Below are 20,280 nucleotides of genomic sequence, written 5' to 3' on the forward strand. Positions count from 1 at the left end.
AGAAAATTGGCCAGATTTCTAGAAATGAGAGCTGCTCCATCCAAAGTGGGATGGATGCCGTCTCTCCTAACAAGACCAGGTTTTCCCCAGAAGCTTTGCCAATTATCTATGAAGCCCACCTCATTTTTTGGACACCACTCAGACAGACAGCAATTCAAGGAGAACATCAATCAATCAATCAATCAACTTTTTTCTTATATAGCGCCAAATCACAACAAACAGTTGCCCCAAGGCGCTCCATATTGTAAGGCAAGGCCATACAATAATTATGAAAAACCCAACGGTCAAAACGACCCCCTATGAGCAAGCACTTGGCCACAGTGGGAAGGAAAAACTCCCTTTTAACAGGAAGAAACCTCCAGCAGAACCAGGCTCAGGGAGGGGCAGTCTTCTGCTGAGACTGGTTGGGGCTGAGGGAAAAAACCAGGAAAAAGACATGCCGTGAAGGGGGGCAGAGATCGATCACTAATGATTAAATGCAGAGTGATGCATACGGAGCAAAAAGAGAAAGAAACAGTGCATCATGGGAACCCCCCCACAATCTACGTCTAAAGCAGCATAACCAAGGGATGGTCCAGGGTCACCCGATCCAGCCCTAACTATAAGCCTTAGCGAAAAGGAAAGTTTTAAGCCTAATCTTAAAAGTAGAGAGGGTATCTGTCTCCCTGATCTGAATTGGGAGCTGGTTCCACAGGAGAGGAGCCTGAAAGCTGAAGGCTCTGCCTCCCATTCTACTCTTACAAACCCTAGGAACTACAAGTAAGCCCGCAGTCTGAGAGCGAAGCGCTCTAATGGGGTAATATGGTACTACGAGGTCCCTAAGATAAGATGGGACCTGATTATTCAAAACCTTATAAGTAAGAAGAAGAATTTTAAATTCTATTCTAGAATTAACAGGAAGCCAATGAAGAGAGGCCAACACGGGTGAGATATGCTCTCTCCTGCTAGTCCCCGTCAGTACTCTAGCTGCAGCATTCTGAACCAACTGAAGGCTTTTTAGGGAACTTTTAGGACAACCTGATAATAATGAATTACAATAGTCCAGCCTAGAGGAAATAAATGCATGAATTAGTTTTTTCAGCATCACTCTGAGACAAGACCTTTCTGATTTTAGAGATATTGCGTAAATGCAAAAAGGCAGTCCTACATATTTGTTTAATATGCGCTTTGAATGACATATCCTGATCAAAAATGACTCCAAGATTTCTCACAGTATTACTAGAGATCAGGGAAATGCCATCCAGAGTAACGATCTGGTTAGACACCATGCTTCTAAGATTTGTGGGGCCAAGTACAATAACTTCAGTTTTATCTGAGTTTAAAAGCAGGAAATTAGAGGTCATCCATGTCTTTATGTCTGTAAGACAATCCTGCAGTTTAGCTAATTGGTGTGTATCCTCTGGCTTCATGGATAGATAAAGCTGGGTATCATCTGCGTAACAATGAAAATTTAAGCAATACCGTCTAATAATACTGCCTAAGGGAAGCATGTATAAAGTGAATAAAATTGGTCCTAGCACAGAACCTTGTGGAACTCCATAATTAACTTTAGTCTGTGAAGAAGATTCCCCATTTACATGAACAAACTGTAATCTATTAGACAAATATGATTCAAACCACCGTGCGGCTAAACATGTCATTCCCGGTCCGATTGGGGAGGGGCCCAGAGAAAACTACAGAACTATCATCAAGAAGTTTGAATCCTGGTTGACCAAAGTAGACAAGTCTGGCCTACTCTGCAGGTTTACAGCATGGTTTTATCAACATGGCATTCTACCACGCATCCTCTGGCTGTTGTTGGTGTATGAGGTGACGATGTCTACCATAGAGACCCTGGAAAGAAAGATCAGTTCCTACCTCCGTAGATGGCTGGGCTTGCCACGCAGTCTCAATAAACTCCAGCTTCCCCTCAGTAGTCTAGAGGTAGGGTTTCTCGCATGAGCGAAGCATTAGTCTACTGTGACTCAGGCATCGTGGTGAGGACTGGCAGGAAGTTCAGAGCTCAAGAGAGACTTGAGCTGGCAGAGTCTCTGCTAAGACATAAGGCTCTGTTAGGTATAGTGGCCATCAGGTGAGCAGGTCTAGGAGTCATCCCACAGTCACAATGTGATTTGGCCAGGGGCAAGGACAGATGCTGTCTAGTCCTGGAGGAGGTGCGGGCTGGTGTTGAGGATGTCAGGACCAGCAGGATGGTGAGCATGCAGAAGCAGGGGGCATCAACAAGGTGGGAAGGAGCACTGGAAAGGAAGCTGACCTGGAATGACATCTGGAATGCAGAGCCACAGCGCATAAAGTTCTTGGTCTGAGCTGTCTACGATGTGCTATGCAGCCCCGCAAACCTGCATGTCTCTTGATGAAGGGCGTGCCCGTTGGCGCCATGACCAAGTTCTGAAGACAGTGGCTGAGACCATTTCCACTGCAGTTGCCAACAACAAACACACCCACAGTCAGAGGCAAATACCCTTTGTGAAAGCCGGAGAGAAGCCACAGTCACAGTCAACATCAGCAGTCAGCCTACTCTCATCGGCATCGGATAGGGAACTTTGAGCTGATTTGGGCAGGTAGCTCAAGTTCCCAGAGTATGTAACATCAACCTCTTTGAGACCAGACATGGTGCTTACATCTACTTCTTCTAAGCAAGTCCTCCTGTTGGAACTGAGAGTCCCCTGGGAGGACTGCATGAAAGAGAGAGACTCAAATACCATGAGCTCACTGCCAGAGGAGAGGCTGGAAAGCCCATTTCAAAATGAGCAAATATTTGCACAAAAACAATAAAGTTTATCAGTGTGAATGAAGTATCTTGTCTTTGTGGTGTATTCAACTGAATATAGGTTGAAAAGGATTTGAAAATAATTGTATTGTTTTTATTTACATTTTACACAACGTCCCAACTTCTTTGGAATTGGGGTTGTATGATTATTATTATTATTATTATTATGATTATCATCATTATTATTATTACTGTTATTCTTGCTATTGTTATTCTCACTATTCTCATTATTGTTATTGTCATTATAGTTATTATTATTCTCATTATCACTGTTATTCTCATTAATATTATTATTCCCATTGTTATTAATATTTGTATTATTCTAATTATTATTGTTGTTGTTATTATTCTTGTTATTATTATTATTATTCTCATTACTGTTAGTCTCGCTATTGTTATTCTCACTATGCTCACTGTTATTCTCATTATTATTGTTCTCATTAGTTGCTGATAAGTTTGAAAAATTGGTGTTAATTTTTTGTGTTTGCCGGAATGTGTTCGCAGAATAATTTATAAAACATCATACATTGTAAACGCTGGCATATTTAACTTTCTTTTGTGCTTTTTTCTTTCAGACTAATATCTCCATGTGTAACAGGTGGACCAAAAACAGACACACATATCAGAGTCTGTGTGGGACATCATGTTGTGTGCCAAGAGCAACACGCTCATGCAATGGTGACAAATAATCCGTGTCTGTTACGTTTAATCTGCGTGGAATTTAATAAGCGCAAACCGAATTCAGACATATTATATATATTAGTCTGGAACAAAGAGGACACTCAGCCACATGGGGTGTGCAGCCAGTACATTCTGAGTGCCGGTCCCAAGCCCAGATAAATGAGGACGGTTGCGTCAGGAAGGGCATCCAGCGTAAAACAAGCCAACCCAACTATGCAGACTAAGAATCGAATTCCCATACCGGATCGGTCGCTGCCCGGGTTAACAACGTCCGCCACCGGTGCTGTTGCCCAACACGCTGCCAGTGGAAACTGGACTACTGCTGGGCGAAGATGATGAAGAAGAGGAGGAAAACGTTGCCACAAACAGCGGGAGAAGAAGAAAACTAGAAGGGTGGAAATGAGAGTGGGGACTTTGAATGTTGGTAGTATGACTGGAAAAGGGAGAGAGCTGGCTGATATGATGGAGAGGAGAAAGGTAGACATATTGTGTGTGCAAGAGACCAAGTGGAAGGGAAGTAAGAGCAGGAGCATCGGCGGTGGGTACAAGTTGTTGTTCCATGATGAGGACAGGAAGAGAAATGGTGTTGGGGTCATTTTAAAGGAAGAGTATGTTAAAAGTGTGTTGGAGGTTAAGCGAGTGTCTGACAGGGTGATGAGTGTGAAGTTGGAAATTGAAGGGGTGATGATGAATATCATCAGTGCATATGCCCCACAGGTAGGTTGTGAGATGAAGGAGAAAGAAGATTTGTGGAGTGTGTTAGATGAGGTGGTGGAGAATGTGCCCAAGCATGAAAGAGTGGTGATAGGAGCAGACTTCAATGGGCATGTTGGTGAAGGGAACAGAGGTGATGAGGAAGTAATGGGTAGATATGGTATCAAGGATAGGAATGGGGAAGGACAGATGGTAGTTGATTTTGCAAAAAGGATGGAAATGGCTGTGGTGAATACCTACTTTAAGAAAAGGGAGGAGCACAGGGTAACATATAAGAGTGGAGGAAGGTGCACACAGGTGGACTACATTCTTTATAGGAGATGCAAGCTAAAAGAAATCACAGACTGTAAGGTGATAGCAGGAGAGAGTGTCACTAGACAGCATAGGATGGTTGTTTGTAGGATGACTTTAGAGGTAAAGAAGAAGAAGAGAGTGAGAGTTCAACAAAGGATCAGATGGTGGAAGCTGAAGGAGGAATACTGTTGTGTAAAATTTAGCGAGCAGGTGAGAGAAGCACTGGTTGGAGGGGAAGCAATTTTGGACAACTGGAAAAGTACTGTAAATGTGGTGAGGGAGACAGCTAGGACAGTACTGGGTATGACATCTGGACAGTGGAAGGAAGACAAGGAGACTTGGTGGTGGAATGAAGAGGTCCAGGAAAGCATAAGGAGAAAGAGGCTGTCAAAAAAGTTTTGGGATAGTCGGAGAGATGAAGAAAGTAGACAGGAGTACAAGGAGATGCGGCATAAAGAGAAGTGGCAAAAGTGAAGGAAAAGGCATATTGCGAGCTGTACAAGAAGTTAAGAATAGTTAGAAGAAGTTAGAATAGTAAGGAAGGAGAAAAGGACTTGTACCGACTGGCCAGACAAAGGGACAGAACTGGAAAGGATGTGCAGCAGATTAGGGTAGTAAAGATGCACATGGTAATGTGCTGACAAGTGAGGAGTGTGTGCTGAGAAGGTGGAGGGAATATTTTGAAGAGCTAATGAATAAAGAAAATGAGCAAGAGAAAAGACTGGATGATGTGGTGAGAGTAAATCAGGACGTACAAGAGACTACCAAGGAAGAAGTGAGGGCTGCTATGAAGAGGATGAAGAGTGGAAAGGCAAATGGTCCAGATGACATTCCAGTGGAGGCATGGAAATGTCTAGGAGAGATGGCAGTAGAGTTTCTAACCAGATAGATAGATAGATACTTTATTGATCCCAGAGGGAAATTCAAGGCATCCAGCAGCTTACACATTAGACAAGACACACACATTGCACCAGACACACAAAAATAGGGTTAAGTAAATAAAAGAAAAATAGACTAATCAATAAAAGCTACTAACTAAAAATAAAAATAAAATTTGTGTGCAAGTGCAGCATCCAGTCTCAGAGAATATGACGGAGGAGTAAATGTAGTAGTGCAGTAGTGAGGAGGTAGCACAGATGTAAACAGTACACAATGTGAACAGTGTTGGTAGTGCAAAAGAAAGCAATAAAAGGTCAAACAGATGTGGCACAGGATTATTTCTTACTGAGATGGGAAGAGTTGAACAGTCTGATGGCCTGAGGGACAAAAGACTTCCTGAATCTGTCCGTGTGGCAGGACTGGGACAGCAGTCTGCCGCTGAATGAGCTCCTCTGCCTGATGATGGCGCTGTGCAGAGGGTGCTCAACATTGTCCATGATGGCCAGCAGTTTACTGAGGGTCCTTCTCTCTGCCACTGATGTTAGTGTCTCCAGCTCTGTTCCCAGCACTAAACCAGCTTTCCTCACCAGCCTGTCCAGTCGCCCGGCGTCCCTCCTCTTCATGCTGCTCCCCCAGCAGACCACCACAGAGAAGAGGACACTGGCTACCACAGACTGGTAGAACATTCACAGGAGTTTATGTACCTCCTCAGGAAGTACAGTCTGCTCTGTCCCTTGTTTAATATTAAGATTAATATTTAAGATTGTTTAATAAAATCTTGGAAAGTGAGAGGATGCCTGAGGAGTGGAGGCAAAGTGTGCTGGTTCCTATTTTCAAGAACAAGGGTGATGTGCAGAGCTGCAGTAACTACAGAGTCTTAAAGCTAATCAGCCACAGCATGAAGATATGGGAAAGAGTAGTAGAAGCTAAGCTTAGAAAACAGGTGAAGATCTGTGAGCAGCAATATGGTTTCATGCCGAGAAAGAGCACTACAGATGCAATGTTTGCTCTGAGAATACTGTTGGAGAAGTACAAATAAGGACAGAAAGAGTCACATTGTGTGTTTGTGGACTTAGAAAAAGCTTATGACAGGGTGCCAAGAGAAGAGCTGTGGTATTGTATGAGGAAGTATGTTAGGGTAGTGCAGGACATGTACAAGAATAGTGTGACAGCGGTGAGATGCGCAGTAGGAATGACAGACTCATTCAAGGTGGAGGTGGGATTACACCAAGGATCAGCTCTGAGTCCTTTCTTGTTTGCAATGGTGATGGACAGGTTGGCTGATGAGATCAGACAGGAGTCCCCATGGACTATGATGTTTGCAGATGACATTGTGATCTGCAGTGACAGTAGAGAGCAAGTTGAGTCTAGTCTGGAGAGGTGGAGATATGCTTTGGAGAGAAGGGGAATGAAAGTCAGTAGAAGCAAGACTGAGTAAATGTGTGTGAATGAGAGGGAGCCCAGTGGAATAGTGCAGTTACAAGGAGTAGAAGTGGTGAAAGTAGATGAGATTAAATACTTGGGGTCAATTGTCCAAAGTAATGGAGGGTGTGGTAGAGAGGTGAAGAAGAGAGTGCAGGCAGGGTGGAGTGGGGGAGAAAGGTGGCAGGAGTGATTTGTGACTGAAGAATATCAGCAAGAGTGAAGGGGAAAGTTTACAAAACAGTAGTGAGACAAGCTATGTTGTATGGTTTAGAGACAGTGGCACTAACAAAAAGACAGGAGGCAGAGCTGGAGGTGGCAGAGCTGAAGATGTTGAGATTCTCTTTGGGAGTGACAAGAATGGACAAGATTAGGAATGAACATATCAGAGGGACAGCTCAGGTGCGACGGTTTGGAGACAAAGTCAGAGAGGCGAGATTGAGGTGGTTTGGACATGTGCAGAGGAGGGACCCAGGGTATATAGGGAGAAGGATGCTGAGGATGGAGCCACCAGGCAGGAGGAGAAGAGGGAGACCAAAGAGGAGGTTTATGGATGTGCTGAGGGAGGACATGCAGGTGGTTGGTGTGACAGAGGAAGATACAGAGAACAGGGTGAGATGGAAATGACTGATCTGCTGTGGCGACCCCTAACAGGAACAGCCGAAAGACAAAGAAGAAAGAACAAAGAGGAAAGAGCAAACAGTGTTGTAAAGAACAATAATCAAGACATTAAACAGCAAACTTCACTTTCCCTCAGAAGGACATGATCAGGAAGCAACTGTAGCTCCAGCAGCTCCCACTGAAAATAACGGAGAGACAGACTGTGATTCTTGCATGTTTACATAAAACAAATGCAATAACAACGTCTATAAACCCAGAGAATATATTCATGAGAGTTTTAGGCACAATATAAAAATAGTTTCATGTTGCGATGTTAATGGTGCTGTCTGTGTGCAGCGGTTAAAGTGCAGCCCGATCACAGCGTCTCAATGTAGTTCTCAATGTTTTTTGTTGTTTTTAAACTCTGATGTCTCCCATCGAGAATTTTTGTAAATTAAGTTTGAAAAAAGCTTCCGTTTACGTTTTGCTTCTGGAAACACGAGTCCGACGTGTGGTTTTTGAACGTACGAGTACAGTGATTGAAAATATCAGCCCAGCTTCAGTTTGAATACTGCCATGAACACTACTGGCCAGCAGATGGCAGTAGAGATCTTGAAAACCTGCCAAAACAAAATTCCAGATAATCTGTGTTGCTACGTTTAAGATGTGTGGAATTTAATAAAAGCAAACACAATAACAACATCTATAAACCCAGAGAATATATTCATGAGAGTTTTAGGCACTAGAGTTTAATGCTGTTGTCCTGATCAGTGTCTCAAATGCATTCTCCTGTGAACGTGAACGTACTGAGATTACCGTATCACCCATAATGCACCTGGACACAGCATGTCCACACTAAAACCTTAAAAATTAGCGCATTAATTTAAAACTAAAACATATATCTGACATTTTTAACTTTATAAAACTTCAGAAGTGACGTTAATTTAAATAACTTGTCCGAAATAAGTTTGGTTAAAATTTGAACCATAAGTTAAAAATGTATGCCTCTGGATGACTTGGGTGATACTGGCGGCGTATCAGAATGTTTTCAGGTTTGTTTTTGTGACCAGTTCTCCTTTGCCTGCAGAGGATAGCGCGGTTTCTTCTAGAAGCAGCTCTCCTCTGTTCGCAGAGGGTAGAACTACACATCTGTTCACTTTTGTTTACCACGTTAACGGTCTAAAAGTTATCGGACAAAAATTTGTCAGAAGATAATTAGTCCGATAATGGTTTTCAAAGTTATGTGAAAAGATAATCTGATAATGAAAACTTTATCTTCAATAATTATCGGTTATCAGAACTGTGCCCACCACTGCAAACAAACAATCTCCGGTTTCTGTCGTTGTGCTGGCAGAATGCAGCGTAATCATTCACCACGTTGAGACATCGTGAAATGTCTGAAACAGGAGATTGTTTTTATGTTTGTTTGTTTGAATTGCCAGTACATGAACATGTGTTAGAGTTTGTGTCCTCCTGGGGGGTATTCCAGAAAGGAGGTTCAACAAACTCTGAGTCTGTCCCTGAACTCTGAGTTGACCGATTCTGAGATGGGAAACTGAGGATCCAGAACAGCTGAGTTACTTCAATCAACTCTGAGTATGTTCAGCCAGGGCTGCGCGTGTGCACAACCACTATGAAAAGTCCTCATCAATGGAGCCCTGATATCACGAGTCACCATGACAACCAAGAAGAAGAGATCATTCATGCTATTTCACGCCAACTGAGCTGGAGGTGCGACTGCAAGCCTACAGGCAATACAAACCGCCATAAATGTAACACTGCTGCTGCGGCGAAGGAGAGAGAGACGGGATGATGGGAGAAAACTGCTGCCCGAGTAAACGCGTACGATGAAATGCACGACTCCGCTGACTGAACATGTAACCACACTGAAGATCGCAGCCTACAGATACAAATAATATGGGACTAAAATCTGATTTCCATGAACCTAAGCAGCTGAAAATGAAACATAAAAACAGCTCTCAGAAAGCTGAGGCACATTTTGCTTGGCTACACTCGACCTCAATTTGATCTGAATTTTATTACTTTTTAATTGACGTAAGCAGTTAAACAAAGTAAATATTCATTCAGTGACTACTTCAAGTCATTTAAAGCCCGAACAAAATACACTTACTTACTTAGTAAAAACAAAATATTAGATCTGGATAAAGAGGTGCCTCACACCTGCATCCGGTGATTTAAATTCATTTTGTGCCGACAGCCATTAACACACAAAATCTTAATTTACATTCTGCTGTTTACGTCCCATTACCGCCGCTATCAACTTCACATTTACTCTTCGAATATCACCCTAAAAATGTCTCCACTCCAAACCACGCAAAGGTTTTGACTGTCCAACGCAATTTTACACACAGTTTAACACTCATTACCTAAGAGGCTTATCAGAGGACACAGACAGGTAACACACTCTCGAGACACTCGTAAAACTCATGAACATTCTCATAACACACTCTCGTAACACACTCTTACAACACATGCTAATGACACACTCTTGTGACACTCTCGTAACACACTCTACTGACACTCATAACACACTCTAATGACACTCATGGCACACTCTAATGACACTCTTGTAGCACACTCTAGTGACACACCCTCATAACACACTCTACTGACACTCATGGCACACTCTAATGACACTCTTGTAGCACACTCTAGTGACACACCCTCATAACACACTCTACTGACACTCATGGCACACTCTAATGACACTCTTGTAGCACACTCTAGTGACACACCCTCATAACACACTCTACTGACACTCATGACACACTCTAATGACACTCTTGTAGCACACTCTAGTGACACACCCTCATAACACACTCTACTGACACTCATGGCACACTCTAATGACACTCTTGTAGCACACTCTAGTGACACACCCTCATAACACACTCTACTGACACTCATGGCACACTCTAATGACACTCTTGTAGCACACTCTAGTGACACACCCTCATAACACACTCTACTGACACTCATGGCACACTCTAATGACACTCTTGTAGCACACTCTAGTGACACACCCTCATAACACACTCTACTGACACTCATGGCACACTCTAATGACACTCTTGTAGCACACTCTAGTGACACACCCTCATAACACACTCTACTGACACTCATGGCACACTCTAATGACACTCTTGTAGCACACTCTAGTGACACACCCTCATAACACACTCTACTGACACTCATGACACACTCTTGAGACACTTGTAACACACTGACACTCTTGTAACACACTCTAGTGACACACTCTTACACCACATGCTTATGACACACTCTTGTGACACACTCTAGTGACACGCTTGTAACACACTCTCGTAACAAACTTTCCTGACAGACTCTCACCAAACACTCTTGTAACACACAATGGTAACACACTTTCCTGACAGACTCTCACCAAACACTCTTGTAACACACGCTGGTAACACACTTTCCTGACAGACTCTCACGAAACTCTCTTGTAACACACGCTGGTAACACACTTTCCTGACAGACTCTCACGAAACTCTCTTGTAACACACGCTGGTAACACACTTTCCTGACAGACTCTCACGAAACTCTCTTGTAACACACGCTGGTAACACACTTTCCTGACAGACTCTCACGAAACTCTCTTGTAACACACGCTGGTAACACACTTTCCTGACAGACTCATGAAACACTCTTGTAACACGCTGGTAACAAAATTTCCTGACAGACTCTTATGAAACACTTTCGTAACACACGCTGATAACACACTTTCCTGACAGACTTTTGTGAAACACTTTTGTAGCACACTCTAGTGACACACTCTTACACCACATGCTTATGACACACTCTTGTGACACACTCTAGTGACACGCTTGTAACACACTCTCGTAACAAACTTTCCTGACAGACTCTCACCAAACACTCTTGTAACACACAATGGTAACACACTTTCCTGACAGACTCTCACCAAACACTCTTGTAACACACGCTGGTAACACACTTTCCTGACAGACTCTCACGAAACTCTCTTGTAACACACGCTGGTAACACACTTTCCTGACAGACTCTCACGAAACTCTCTTGTAACACACGCTGGTAACACACTTTCCTGACAGACTCTCACGAAACTCTCTTGTAACACACGCTGGTAACACACTTTCCTGACAGACTCATGAAACACTCTTGTAACACGCTGGTAACAAAATTTCCTGACAGACTCTTATGAAACACTTTCGTAACACACGCTGATAACACACTTTCCTGACAGACTTTTGTGAAACACTTTTGTAGCACACTCTAGTGACACACCCTCATAACACACTCTACTGACACTCATGGCACACTCTTGAGACACTCGTAACACACTCCAGTGACACTCTTGTGACACACTCTTTTAACACACACTCCTATAACACACTCTCAAAACACACTCCTGTAACACTCTCGTGACACTCTTGTGACACAGTGGCTCCACACACACTGCGAGAGGGCTGGATTACGATGAAACGAGTGACCAGCTTCACCACCTTGCTCAAGGGCACCCAAGTGACTTTCTTGTGTGAGTGGGGAAGTGAGTCTATGGGCCTGTGTTTGCTGCCCTACAGGAACATCATTGGAAGGTGAAAGTTTTAACTAAGTAGAAGTTAGCTGCTTTATTGTGTGTGTTTTTTGGCTCTGTGGGTCTTTTATTGAGATTCTCAAAATTTAATGTTTCGTGTGGAAACTCAACAGCTGAAAGAATAAAAGTGTCCTTCAGCTGATTTTTACCCCCCCACACACACACACACACACAGTAAAGAAGCCTGCAGCCTGGTTATTATGTCCCCACTGTGAATCTGAACTATGACTTTTTAAGTCACGTTCACTCTCAGAATTACATTTTCACACAGTCTTTGTTGTTTCTATTTTAAAGATTATTGTTGCTCAGTCACCAAATTAAAGACACAGAACACAAATCTGAACTGATACAGGGCACCGCAGTCTCATTTCAACCCTGTGTGATATCCCAGGATTTGAGCACTTATGGGGACCTACACTCCCGTTGTGTAATATGAACACACCATAACTCCACACGGACAAATAATGGACTGTTTTGTTTTTGGCTGCAATCACCAAAGCAGTCACAAAAAGGTTTTGTTTTCTGTTCCCAGTGGAGAAGAAAAGACGAGGCAAATAGGAGACATTGTGTCGGTAAGTATTAGCCTACACAGCTAACCAGAGTAGCTACGTTCTCTCGCCTGCACAACTGTCTCGACATGTTTGAGCTCCGGGTCAAAAACAAACCACAGCACATGTCCACTTTCCACCACATGCTCACTTTTTCTTTGCATTTTCACTTTGTTTGGTGTGTAATTTCCCAAAAAACTCAGAGAAAGTGCCACGTTTTTTCCCCCGGAAGTAGAGAAATTACGTCACAATACATATTTGACCACATCAGCGCCCGCCCTCAAAGGAGACCACGCTGCCCAGTTACTGCAGACCGTTGTGTTCAGAAGTTTACATGCACTCATCACTGATGTACACGTCACAGGAATTTGGGGTTTTTAATGATGTTTTTGAACAGGTCTTTTGTCAGAGTGGAAGACTGAATTTATTTTGAATCTTCACTAATCCACACAGGGTCAAAATTATATACACACACTATATATATATATATATATATATATATATATATATATATATATATATATATATATATATATATATATATATATAAAACATGCCCACTAATGTTTGGTTAAATGTTCCTGAACAACCTGCACCTCAACCAGAAGGTTTTGGTTGCCATTAACAAGTTTCTGGTACAATTCTTTCAGGATATTTGCCCACTCTTCATGGCAGAACTGGTAGAGTTCATTTAAATTGATTGGTTTCCTAGAATGGACCCAGCTTTTCAGTGTAGTCCACAGAGTTTCAATACGGTTAAGGTCGGGGCTTTGGGAAGACCATTCCAGAAGCTTAATGTTAGCCTGCTTTATCCAATCCAAAACCAGTTCCGATGTGTGTTTGGGATCATTGTCCTGTTGGCAAACCCAACTGTGACCAAGTTTCAACCATCTAGCTTTTGATTTGAGGTGAAGTTGATGAATTTATAGGTAGTCCTCCTTCTTCATTATTCCATCCACTGCAATGCACCAGCATGACCAGCTGCAAAACAGGCCCAGAGCATGATGGTACCTCCACCATGCCTGACAGTTGGTCCAGTGTCCTCAGGTTTGAAAGTCTCACCTTCACTCCTCCAAACATACCTGTTCTCATTGTGGCCAAAGCCCTCAATTTTTGTCTCATCTGACCATAAATCTTTTCTCCAGAAGACATTTGTCTTGTCCATGTGGACAGCTGCAGATTTCAATCTTGCTTGAAGGTGTTGATTTTGGAGCAGGGGCTGAGGTCAGCACCCTCTCAGTCATTGGTGATGTAAAACGCGCTTCACTGTGGACAGTGACGCTGGTGTTCCAGCAGGTTCCAGTTCATGACAGACCTGCGCCTTGGTGGTTCCAAACCAATTTCCTCTCATCTGAAGCCTGGTTCACATGGCAAGATAATTAGGCCGATATCGGACCTGATCTTCCCCTTCCCACAATCTTAAGGACACCTCGACTATTGTGATGGCGCTAAAGATAATCTTATCAGATATTGCCACCGTGTGTGGTGTGTTCAGAGTGCTCAGACCACAAATCAGGGATATTCAACATGTTGGATTGTCTTGGTCCGATATCCCAGCGTGTGTGGTGTCCTCTGACCACAAACGAGCACGCAGCCTGCTGAATGTGACATGCAGAAAGCAATCAGAAAGCGAGGTGACGGACATATGAAATGGAATCCAAAATCAAAAAAGCTGTTATGGCACACCAGAAAGTCCGGTGGTCATGCTGTCTCCACTCCTTTTAAAGAAGGCCTTTTCTTTCTCTATCATTTTTTCCGTTATAAATAGTCCACAAACTATCTCTGTTGCGTCTTCCTCGTCCACCATGTTTGTTTACTCTGAAGTCATGTTTAATCTTGAGAGATTTTGCAAGATTTCCTGGGAATGTTCCTGTGTGAAATCTGTTACCGTGTGGTTGCACACCCCACACTGTACCACCAAACCTGTTAGATCTATTTTTCTTTTTTTTTTTTTATCTCCGTGTGTGTGGTCTCAGGTACTGGAAGCCTACAGACAATTTGAAAATTTTGCCATGTGAACCAGGCAGGAGGTTGACAGTTTGGATCTTCTTCCAGACCTTCTCAAAGTGATGACACATCTGACTAACTTTAGGTATGTGCAGTTTTTTGAATGGAAGATCTTGGAATCTGTAGTTGTTTAGAAATGGCTCCAAGAGACCTTCCTGACTTGTGTAAGTCTACAATTCTCCTTCTTAGATCTTTCCCATTGTTCTGGGTATTGTTCAGTCCAATGAGTGATGTCAAACACGTCCTCTTTATGCTGGCAGTGAAACTACCAGTTGTAGTCCATCATGATCACTAACGGGGTGTTGCTAGGCCTTGACCTCGTCACGTTAAAGGACACGTTGCACAGAACTGATAACAGCTCAGATTTAGTCTGTTAGAGGTCATGTGGTCATGTACATGCGTTAATTTGTGCACGTGACCAGACTGTAAACAGACACTAATCAAAACAACAGCTACACACACCAAAACAAAGTTTTCCTGAGTGTGTGACAGTGTTTGCGTCACTCTGAGCAAACGTCCCAGCGTGCTGTAGAACAGAACGTCAACAAACTAACGTTAAGAACGGAGCCGCGGATTCATGACAAACTTTACAAAGTGTGACATCGTGTCACCATGACTCGTTTTTAAAGTCATAACTGTGTTAATGTCACGATAATAAAGTTTGGGGCGAAGTGTGTCGCCTCCTCTGTACGGGGCACAGAACCAGGCGGTGCACAACACTCGTGCACATCCGCCAGCTGGTACGAAGTTCGTTATCTGTCGAAAATAACGTATCCCCAACTTTATCCTGCTCGCAGGTCCACTGATCTGAATGAACACTGAGCATCACTGTCGTATGATCGGTCGGTGGTTTGATGATCTGTTGTAACGTTTGTTTCACTCCGGCTTTGTGCTGTTGTTCTGTTTCTGTGTTTACTCGGACTGATGTCATCCACCGAGTTAAAAGTTTTCCAAAATTGTACCTGCTGATTCGCTGAGCTAGAGGTGTAATTACCAATAAAGTAAGTCATTGATTACTGATCGTGACCACGTGTGTGTGTAGACTTATGAGGTCTGTTAGAAAAGTGTCCGACCTTATTATTTTTTTTAAAAACCATATGGATTTGAATCATGTGTGATTACATCAGCCAAGCTTGAACCCTCGTGAGCATGCAAGAGTTTTTTCACGCCTGTCAGTGACGTCATATGTGCCTGTGAGCACGCCTTGTGGAAGGAGTGGTCCAGCCCCCTCGTCGGAATTCCTTTGTCTGAGAAGTTGCTGAGAGACTGGCGCTGTGCTTGATCAAAATTTTTTCAAAAACTGTGAGGCACATCCGAGTGGACACCATTCGAGAAATTCAGCTGGTTTTCTGTGAAAATTTTAACGGCTGATGAGAGATTTTGGATTGTTTCTATCGCTGTAAGGACTTCCCACGGAGCGGGCCGTTGTGCAGCGCTCCGAGGCGACGTCGTCATCCTGTTTCAAGCTGAAAACCTCCACATTTAAGCCTCTGTTGACCCAGGACATCGTGAGAGAACAGAGAACTTTCAGAAGAGGTCGGAATCAGCAGTTTATCCGGACATTCCACTGTTAAAGGAGATTTTTTTAATGAAAGACGTGTGGACGGATTGGCGCGTCGGCTTGCAGCCAGCGTGGTGCGCCCACCACAGGAAAAACACCTCCATTGGAAGCCTTAAGGACAAGTTGGAACATGCCCTGCTGTTAAACAATTTCTCAGATACTCACTCAACTGAAAGCCACCAAAAGCCGCCTGGATTTTACAAATGGTTATCAACACGGAGGTGTTTTTCCTGTGATGGGCGCTTCGCGCCGGCTGCGAGCCGACGCGCCAATCCGTCCGCACGTCTTTCATTAAAAAAATCTCCTTTAACAGTGGAATGTCCGGATAAACTGCTGATTCCGACCTCTTCTGAAAGTTCTCTGTTCTCTCACGACGTCCTGGATCAACAGAGGCTTAAATTTGGAGGTTTTCAGCTTGAAACAGGCTGACGTCGTCCCGCTCCGTGGGAAGTCCTTACAGCGATAGAAACAATCCAAAATCTCTCATCAGCCGTTAAAATTTTCACAGAAAACCAGCTGAATTTCTCAAATGGTGTCCACTCGGATGTGCCTCACAGTTATTGAAAAAATTTTGATCAAGCACAGCGCCAGTCTCTCAGCAACTTCTCAGACAATGAAAATCCGACGAGGGGGCTGGACCACTCCTTCCACAAGGCGTGCTCACAGGCGAATGACGTCACGACAGGCGTGAAAAAAACTCACGCATGCGCACGAGGGTTCAAGCTTGGCTGATGTAATCACACGTGATTCAAATCCATATAGTTTTAAAAAAAATAAAACTGTTGGTTTCTTTTCTAATAGACCTTGTACAATCAGGAATCCTTTAATGATGCCTTGTTAAACAACATGTGACATGTCCTGCAGCGCCACCTGTTAGACTGAAATGATGTGTATATTTGAGCCTGTGTGGAGTATAGAAGATCCAAAATAAATTCAAACTTGTGCACCTGGTTCTTGTTTTTTCCACCCCAACAAAAGAACAACAGTTCAGAGACATCATTAAAAGACCAAAATTACCAATAGTGCAGCAGATAAGTGAAACAATCATGCAAATGGTGATACAAGCAACAAATTCGGCAGAAATACTCCTCAGACAATCCTCTTTTGAAAAGAAAAAAAAAAACGATTGACCACTTGACTTTTCAATCGGTGGTCAATTGGAGAATTACACAGAGGTCAAAATTAAAAGATGCTCCAATCATATTGAAAAATATTCCACATTATTTGCCTGATCATAAAGATTCCAAAAAGGTATAGTTTGGACTATCTGTGACTGAATTCTATGGAGTTATGGGATAAAAACAGCAAGAATGGTGACAAAGGTCATTTTCATGTTGTACAGGGGTCAAAAGCTAAAGTTGGTCCAATTTTGGTAAAACGTGATGCAGATTATTGGTTGAGCTAATAGGATTAATAAATGGAATAGTTTTGACTGTGTTGAATGTTTGGTCTCCAAAATAAAGGTCAAACAAAGTCGACGTCTATTGGATTCTATGACATGTGACATATGTTACCCCATAACATGATAAGTAAGGATGATACATGGTCCAAACTATTCCTTTTTAAAACTGTGTTAACTAGTAATTTGCATCACTTTTTACCAAAATTGGACCAACTTTAACTTTTGACCCCTGTACAAAATGAAACTGACCTTTGTCACCATTCTTGCTGTTTTTATCCCGTAACTCCATAGAATTCACAGATTGTCCAAACTGTACCTTTTTGGAATCTTTATGATCAGGCAAGTAATGTGGTGTAGGTTTCAATATGATTGGAGCATCTTTTAATTTTGACCTCTGTGTAATTCTTCACTAGACTTCTACCTGACCACCAATTGAAAATTCAAGTGGCCAATTGTTTTTTTCAAAAGAGGAGTGTCTGAGGACTGTTTCTGCTGAATTTGATGCTTTTGTCACCATTTGCAGGATTCTGCTCTAAATGTTCTCTTATCTACACCGCGGCTGTCAAATCGAGCAAAAACACGATTCTGAGGATGATGTTAACTACGAATCAGTCACACAGGTGAGTTTGTTACCTGACCAATTCAAATTGTGGACAAATCCAGGAAAAAAAACACTGTGTGCGCGCGTGTGCACTATCCAGGCTCCTGGACGAATCGTTCGGAGCTTTATGACGTCTCGTGTCTGCGGCTCGTTCGGCTCGGTGTCTCCTCGCCCCGCGGCGGAGGGAGCGAGCGGAACGGGACGCGGCCCTGGTGAAGATGGAGGGATCCCTGTGTAAACAATGTGTCGAGCACCCACCAGTGTGCGTGCGCGTGTGGATCTTCAGGTTCTCGGAGCGGGCGAACATCTTGCCGCAGTTGGGGAAGGCGCAGAGGAACGGTTTCTCCCCGGTGTGCACGCGGATGTGGTTGATGAGTTTGTACTTGGCTTTGAACGCCTTCCCGCCGCGCACGCACTCGGCCCACATGCAGACATGGCTCAGGGTCTCCAGCCCCGCCGCGACGTGCTCGCTGCTGACGTGGTCCACCAGCTCGTGCATGGAGCCGAAAGTTTGCTGGCACACGGCCGCCGGTCCGAGCGCCGGCCGGGAGCCGCGCTCGGTCCATCGGCACACCAGCTCGCTCTTGACGGCCGGGCGCGCGGAGAAGTCCAGCAGGCCGTCGGCGGCGCAGATGTCGGCGATGCTGGAGGCTCCGGAGTTGTTGTTCCCCAGCGGAGCGACGAGGCCGTGGAGCCGCTTCATGCCCCGCTGCTGCTGCCGTCCTCCGCCGCCCAAAACCGCTTCGGTCCGGCTGGAAAGGCGTCGCGCGCCGTCCTGCGTCCTTGCCGAGCGTCTGGCTGAAGCGCACGGCGCATGCGGCGGCGTCCTCACCCGCTACTGCTCCCCGGAGGAGCCTCCACGCATCTATTTACTGTGTGAATGGAACCGAGCCGCAGGAACACGGCGGGCCGCGGACCAACATGTGCCGCGGCGCCTCCTCGTCTCCTTTCCTTCTGCACTCCTTCATGTGTCCTTTTCGGTTTCGCGTGAAGACAAATGGTCACGAAAAAAAGTACACACAGCCTCACACCTGCGACAACAACCACAACTGTCTTTACACAGTTCAGCAATTTATTTATTTTTTTTATTTTTTATGATTATAAATCCCCCAAATCAACAAAAAGTGAGCTTTAAAGAAAACTTGGTGAAACTGGGTGTGTGGAGTCTGGAGGTGCATGTAGCACTGCACCAAACACGCCACTAACTGCCACAAACCCGTAATGTAGCGCCATACATTTGCCAAAGCAAGACAAGTTGGAAGAAAACAAAGTTGATAAAACAGCAGCTGGAAGCACCTGACACACCACACACACACCACGCACATGCCACGCACACACCTCTGACACGCCTCTGACATGCCACGCACACAGCTGTGACACGCCGCGCACATGCCACGCACACGGCTGTGACACGCCGCGCACACACCATGCACACGGCTGTGACACGCCGCGCACACACCATGCACACAGCTGTGACACGCCGTGCACACACCACGCACACGGCTGTGACACGCCACACACACACCATGCACACGGCTGTGACACGCCGTGCACACACCACGCACACGGCTGTGACACGCCATGCACACACCACGCACACGGCTGTGACACGCCGTGCACACACCACGCACACGCCTCTGACACGCCACGCACACAGCTCTGACATGCCGTGCACACACCACGCACACACCTGTGACACACCACGCACATGCCTCTGAGATGCCACAAACACACCACTCACATGCCTGTGACACACCAGGCACACATCACTGACATACCACAAACACACTGCTCACACACCTTTGACACACCAGGCACACACCGCTGACACACCACAAACACAACACTCACACTCCTGTGACACACCAGGCACATGCCTCTGACACGCCACAAACACACCACTCACACTCCTGTGACACACCAGGCACACGCCTCTAACACACCATGCACACGCACTGACATACCACAAACACACCACTCACACGCCTATGACACACCAAGCACATGCCTCTGACACACCACAAACACACCACTCACACGCCTGTGACACACCAGGCACATGCCTCTGACACACCAGGCACACGCCTCTGACACACCACAAACACACCACTCACACGCCTGTGACACACCAGGCACATGCCTCTGACACACCATGCACACGCCTCTGACATACCACAAACACACCG

At 44.6% G+C, this 20,280-nt stretch overlaps 1 protein-coding gene across 2 annotated transcripts in view; it reads right to left on the bottom strand.

Moving 5' to 3' along the window:
- Positions 1-18,958, bottom strand: part of LOC117523604 (zinc finger protein ZIC 4-like) — a 40,606-nt gene extending 21,648 nt beyond the window's left edge. For both annotated transcript variants that reach the window (XM_034185173.1, XM_034185172.1), the window contains exon 1: positions 18,353-18,958. In XM_034185173.1, the coding sequence (XP_034041064.1) occupies positions 18,353-18,797 (445 nt within the window). In that variant the 5' untranslated portion in view covers positions 18,798-18,958. The remainder of the gene's footprint in view (positions 1-18,352) is intronic.
- Positions 18,959-20,280: the final 1,322 nt, after the last annotated feature.

The sequence above is a fragment of the Thalassophryne amazonica genome, chromosome 13 (genome assembly GCF_902500255.1).
Source record: "Thalassophryne amazonica chromosome 13, fThaAma1.1, whole genome shotgun sequence".
Lineage (NCBI taxonomy): Eukaryota > Metazoa > Chordata > Actinopteri > Batrachoidiformes > Batrachoididae > Thalassophryne > Thalassophryne amazonica.